The 6,596-nt window shown below is 40.9% G+C and overlaps 1 protein-coding gene across 1 annotated transcript in view; it reads left to right on the top strand.

The window, feature by feature from the left end:
* Positions 1-3,976: 3,976 nt before the first annotated feature.
* LOC113818821 (centrosomal protein of 85 kDa) overlaps positions 3,977-6,596 on the top strand; it is a gene marked incomplete in the record, with an annotated part of 15,130 nt that continues 12,510 nt past the window's right edge. Inside the window, 1 exon segment of the mRNA XM_070131822.1 lies at positions 3,977-4,079. Within this exon segment, the coding sequence (XP_069987923.1) occupies positions 4,049-4,079 (31 nt within the window).

The following is a 6,596-nucleotide window of genomic DNA, read 5'->3' as shown; positions in this document are numbered from 1 at the left end:
AGGTTATGTGAGGACACCTCGCGCGACACAGTCACCGCGACATAGTGTCCGCCAGACATTGAGTCACCCTCGTCATACAACTTCGTGACTTTTCTTCCAGGTCATAGTGTCCGCGAGACATAGAGACCGTGCCCCTCTAGAAACGATTGATGAACACCCGAGAGCAAGACAGAATTTCATCTCACAGGAGACAGTGGATGCCACAAATGCTTGTCGGGATTTACACTTCTCAAGTGCACAGAACTCGGTCACTATTAAGAAGGGTCAAGGAACATTTTATTAGGAGTCTTCCAGAAGAGGTAGAAGGCCATTTCTTAGTAAATGACCTTCGTCCTGCATACCAAGCCCTGAGAAAGCTGAACTCTAAGCACTCTTCTCAGGTGTCAGCAGTTGGCTTAGTAAGTGGCCAGATTGTCTCAGACCCTGTTGCGGTGCGGGAGCACTGGGCTAGGTTGTGGTGGACTCCACAATCACCTCAGCACCGGTGCTGCCTCGCTCTGCATATTTGCCTCAGTTGACACCAGCACAGCCTTGCTTAGTGTACTTGCCTAATCTCAATCGGTACCGGCGCACCTCGCTCGGCATAATTGACCCTACACTGGGTCAGCCGGCCGGCAAGCATGCTGAGTTCCACGGCGCTGATTCGCCGCGACACGGGAGAATTGGACGCAGCCATCGCCCAATCAACGCACTCGGCCGCAGACGATTTTGTATTTATACCGCATTTATTGCCAAAAATAGACAGTCTCCTCTGTAACTTGAATTTAGTTCTCCTGTCTGCTCAGGGCCTAGGGCTCTCTATTACCTCGCCTTAGGCCTCGCCACATTGGTGACCCAGGAGTGACAACATGAGTACCGACGCAACCATTTCACTGAAATAAGTGCCACCTCCATCCACCTCCCATCCTTTTCACCAAATGAAGCCCTCACATGGTTTCAAAGAGCCAAAACCCAGTTCAGGCGCAAGAGCATCAAAAAGGCAACCAAAGCAGACCAAGTCATAGCCATTTTACCCGGTAAGGTTTTCCCCCAAATAGACCCTCTTTAGATACCCAGGGTGTAATTGAATACAACACACTGAAGCAGGAGCTGTTGAAGGAGTTTTCTCTTTCTCTGTCTGAGAGAGCACGACAAATCTCCAATATCCCCAACATGCCTCTCGGAAATCGTACTCCAAAACTAGTCTGGCAGGAAATCACCACTGTGTCGCCTATCCACCAGAGATGCAGAAGGAAAGTTCCACGAAGTGGACCTTAAAAAAGACATTTGGCTCTGCTCTCTCCCCGGCAACATCTGAGAGAAGCTCCACAACTCGGACGAGACAGCCATTGAAGTCCTCACTAGAACCAACGCACTAATGGAAGCTCATCGGCAAGCCCGCCCTCAATCAACAGCTCCCGTTTTCCCGTCGGCCACTACCGACATCAACGCAACAACTGCCTGAGGGCCTAACATCAACCGGAGGCCCTTCGCGAGATTCCTTGATTCCATTTATACCGTATTTCTTCCCAAAAATAGATAGTCTCCTCTGCAAGTTCAATTTAATTCTCCTGTTTCCTCAGGGCCTAGGGCTCACTATTACCTCGCCGTAGGCCTCGCCACAAAGTATTTTGAGTTGTACCAGGTTGACCCACTGACAGTTATCTTGGATGCGGGTAGTGCCGATATTCCGTTGCTAGACCCACCCATTAGTGAGGATCTTCCCTTCCTAACTGAAGTTAGAGGGGCGATCTCCAAGCTGAAGAGTGGTGAAGCAGCATGTATATGCGGCATCCCAGCTGAACTGTTAAAGACTGGTGGTGAACCCATGGCATGGGGGTTGCATGCTGTCCTGGCTACCATCTGGCAGTCCAGTACCGTTTCCCCTGACCTGTTGAGGGGTGTGGTCATCCCTCTCTGGAAGGGGAAGGGGGATCGATGGGACTGCAGCAATCACCGATGCATCACACTGCTCAGTACACCAGGCAAGGATCTCCCCCACATTCTTCTGAGACGTATTAGAGACCACCTACTAAGGCATCAGAGGACAGAGCAATCTGACTTCACCCCTGATAAGTCTACAGTAGACTGTATCCTTGTGCTTCGAGTCATTATAGAGCGCCCTTGTGAGCGAGCAGCCCACACCCGAAGGCCTTCAATACCGTGCATCAGGAATCACTCTGGGAGATCCTGAGACTGAGGGGAATTCCAACAAGGATTATTAGACTTATAGCGTCTGTATACTGGTACTGAAAGTGCTGTAAAGTGTGGTGGGTGCCTGTCGAGCTTCTTTCCTGTTAGTTCAGGAGTGAGGTAAGGCTGTGTCCTTGCATCAACACTTTTCAACAGTTGCATGGACTGGATACTGGGCAGATCTACTGTTCAAAGTCATTGTGGGACAACTCTGGGAAATATCAAGGTTACCGACCTTGACTATACTGATGTTGCCATTCTATCTGATTCTTTGGAAACATTAATGGTGGCTCGAGATGCATTTAGTAATGAAGTGAAGCTATGCATCATCAAGACCCTGATAATACCAGTTTGCTATACGGTAGTGAAACCTAGATATTATCCTGATGCCTTTTGTAATAGGTCCTTGCGCCGGATCATAGGGTACTGTTGGCGGGACCATGTGTCAAACCAACGGTTGCACCATGAGACTTGCACAGGACCTGTTAGCTGCACAATCTGTTATCGCCAACTCAAGCTATACGGCCACCTTTCTTCAGGATGACCCTGCCCACCAGGTTGTCTGTTCGAGACAGCCCTGGGTGGAGGAGGCCTGTGGGACGACCTAGGAAGTCGTGGCTTGGCAGATTGATCAAACCTGTCGTGAGGAGCTCGAGTCCCTGCCTGGCGGCTTGCCATAAGGGACCCTCGTAGGTACAAACAAAGAGTGGATGCAGCTATGCGCCCCCATCGGCGTTAGCTCCATGATGATGATTATATATATATATATATATATATATATATATATATATATATATATATATATGCATTATTCCTCATACTTTAGCTACCTACTTCCCGCCTATATGTAGAAAAATATAGCTTTGTTGTAAATATCTCCGTAAGTGAATGAAACCAGATATGGGATGCAACAGTTTACATATATACATACATATACATTATACACACACATACTGATCCTTGTATTTTGTAATATAATTTCTGGTATCATTTTATAATTCTTTTTAACTATTTTGCTTTGATTATCACATTTATTAGCGCTAATGTTATTGTCATTCAGATAAATCATTTTTATTGCAGAATAATTGCAATTGTAATGATAATCATTATCCTCTCTATTAACATAACCATTATTGTTATATTCAACATTAGTATTACTATTGCTACATTGTTATTAGTGTAATAGCAATAGCCCCACATCTGAAATGAACTGCCAATGAATTCAACGAGGGAACCACAGTTAATGATGCAAGTTTTCCCAGCTGCTCCCATCTATACGGCACAGCAAGCAGCCGTTACAAATATAGGATTTATTAACAATGTCGTTTTCATGTTTATGCCGTTTAAATATCGGAGAAAATGAATATTATCACATCTACTTTTAAACTTAAAAGATGAGCCAATTTTCATATGCAATATGAACACCATTATCAGTAATGGAACATAGTGGTTTTGGTTAATCAATAGAGAAATCCATGCAGCCCTGGGGCCGATTTGATAAACTTAAGTTAGTAACAGACGGTTCATTTAATTGCTATCTTATGTTGTTTTCCAAAGACGAAAACAGTTAGCGAGGACGACTTTTTTGCCAAAGAGTTTACCAAGAATACTGCCGAAAGTAATAACGAATTCTAATTTATTTATCTATTATATAAAGGGAGCGACTATACGTAGGCAACCCATTTTCCGTATGGTAATTAGGGACCAATATTGGCTGATGAGAGCTCATCTATGGCAGTATTTATATATATGTAAATATTTATTGTTAAGCTCCCTTAAGTGTAAGTCGCCTGTGATTGGCTGTCGGCGAGCGAGTTCTCTGATTGGCCGACAGCGAGGAAGATATGCCATTTACGTCAAAGCTTTTCGTCATTGAATGCCGCGGGAAATGCAACCAGAAAACCAAGGTAAAAATCTATCAAATCTTGTTTTAGGTTATTTAATGAGGACATTTGTTGGTGTCATATGATTTTGGGAGGCTCTTAAGTCATCTTCAACTAAAGTGAGAGAAATTTGTGGAGCCTTACATAGAAATTTCCTTGAACAAAAAAAGAACGACCAGAATGAACTAAGATATATAAGTAAGAACCTGTAATTGTGCCAGTAGAGGATATACATAGCTCATATATGCATGTATGTATATACTTTTTTTTCAAAAATCACAATGCATTTCAACAACGGCTAACAGACCTCTTCACCTCTTACTGTTTTCTGCTGAAACAGAACTGAAAGAGGTTCCTTGTTAGATGATGAATTACCATCAGGTATTCGAGTTCTATTTTGCCAGAATTGGTAATTTTTCTTACTACCTTTGCATAACCAATTGTGACGATATCAGTGGATTCTTTCCACCCTTTGGTACACATGCATGTAAGAATTTGAACGTGGAAACCCTCAAAAATTGACATTCTTGGTGTCACCCAATAGCAAGGGAGGACATGAAGGTACAAGGGAAATTATATGGTAAACTCCCAACCCCAACCCAGAAAAGCATTGGAGGTGAACATGGCAATATATAACCTAGGAATTATGAGGTGCTAACCTGATTGGTAGATGTTGCTAAACTGGGAGGGTGCTCAGCTGGGGTTGATTCTCCCATGCTCTATCCTGTCATACATATGTAGTGGATTCTGTGTCTTCCAGAGTGGTGGTTGGGGGACAGCAGCCCCCAAGGGGTGGGGGTTGCAGGGGATACAGCCCCCTTTATTATACATTACAGTGACTTATTCATTGTATATTATTGCTATTGTTAAATTTTTATTGTGCTCTATTCATATTTTACAATAATTGGATTGTAGAGAGTGAGAAAAATCCATCACTACCAAAGTTATTGCAATTGGTTATGTGAAGATATTCTGAAATATTACTGCAAGAATCTATGTGGTGGAGATTTGCTGACCATTTGTTGTACAGACCACAGCATCACTTGATTGATGATAAAGTCAACTTGTTTCAAAGATTAGTTAGCTTTTGTGTATTTCTTTGTCTGGGTAAGAATTGCCATGATGAATTGCACTATTATTGCACCAGTGTTTGTAGTAGATTTTAGCATACTTCATACTTCCACACTGCAAGTGCTGCATGGAATCAATGAATGTGATGTCCAAAACAGGATGGCACTACTTTTGCAAACTAAAAATACAATGCTCAAGTATATAGAATAGTGTTGAGTGTGTTGAAATGGGGCAGGTTGAACTGAGACAAGCGATATTTTAATATTGAAAACTTGAACATGCTTTGTTCTCTTATGTGCATAAGGTACTTTGAGATATCTCATACAAATTATGAAAACTTTTCTGCTGTATATGTAATATCCTGTATTGTCATCCAGAAATAAAAGAAATAATCAAAGGACAAATTTGTTAAGATTTTACTGTACTGAGGTAATTTGTTGTAGAAAACAGAAATTCTTACTTGTGAACTCTTTATCTTTCTTAGTTTAAGATTAACTTTCCATTCATTGCTAATTATCTGTTATCCCAGTGTTCCTAGGTGATTTTTTTGCTTTCTTTTTTCAGACGCTACTGATAGCCTTTTTTTTTTTTTTTTTTTTTTTTTTTTTTTTTTTTTTTTTTTTAGGCATAGCCAGGGTGCCAGGAATGCATGTAGTAATTATTTTTATTAAACTGATGTTATTCTATATTAGTTATCAGTTGTTGAATAATGAAAGTGAGGATTTTATTTTCATTTCAGTTATTATTACTGGAAGCAACTTTCAACCCATGTCAGATTAGTTGCTTCAACAAAAAAAAGTGTCTCAATTAATTTCATTTTTCATTTGACGGCCCTAAGAATTTTATTTTCATTAAAGAAAACTATAAGTCTTAGTCAACCTTCATATCAATTGGATTTCATTTTCTCGTCCTCCTGATCAATGTTCGACTAATCAAGGTAATTTTTCTAGTTCTTCCACTTTGATAGCATTCATATTTGTCTACAAAACCTGTTTCCTCTAGTTTAACCAAATAGTTACATTCACTGATTGTGGCTTGGAGTCTCTTAGCAAATTAATTGATTACACAGGCGTTGAGTTACACAGAATGTTGCTGGAAGAGGCTGCATTGTTGACAGTCCATAATTATTAATGCTACATCCTGAAGATTGATCACCAAACAATTTTTTTCAAATGCATATAGGCTTATTTTACATATTTTTATTGTGTATAAGGAACACTGTAATTAATGGTTTGTGATGAAAAAAAAAACATGATTGTTCTAATTGCACCAAAATACATAAGTAAACAAGTGTCTTGTTTGTGAAAGCCTTGATTGTCAAGGCTAGTTAATTTTCAGTTTGCTAGAACTGATTAAAGGAGATATTCTTGTAAAGGACAAAAGATTACAGTCGTTGCTAGAAAAAATAAATTGGCAGACATGAATGGTAATATCACAAGTAAAGGCCTAAATCCACTGGGTTTGCCCGAG

The sequence above is a fragment of the Penaeus vannamei genome, chromosome 2 (genome assembly GCF_042767895.1).
Source record: "Penaeus vannamei isolate JL-2024 chromosome 2, ASM4276789v1, whole genome shotgun sequence".
Taxonomy (NCBI): domain Eukaryota; kingdom Metazoa; phylum Arthropoda; class Malacostraca; order Decapoda; family Penaeidae; genus Penaeus; species Penaeus vannamei.
The sequence above is the reverse complement of the archived record's forward strand: the minus strand, read 5'-3'. Positions and strand labels throughout refer to the sequence as shown.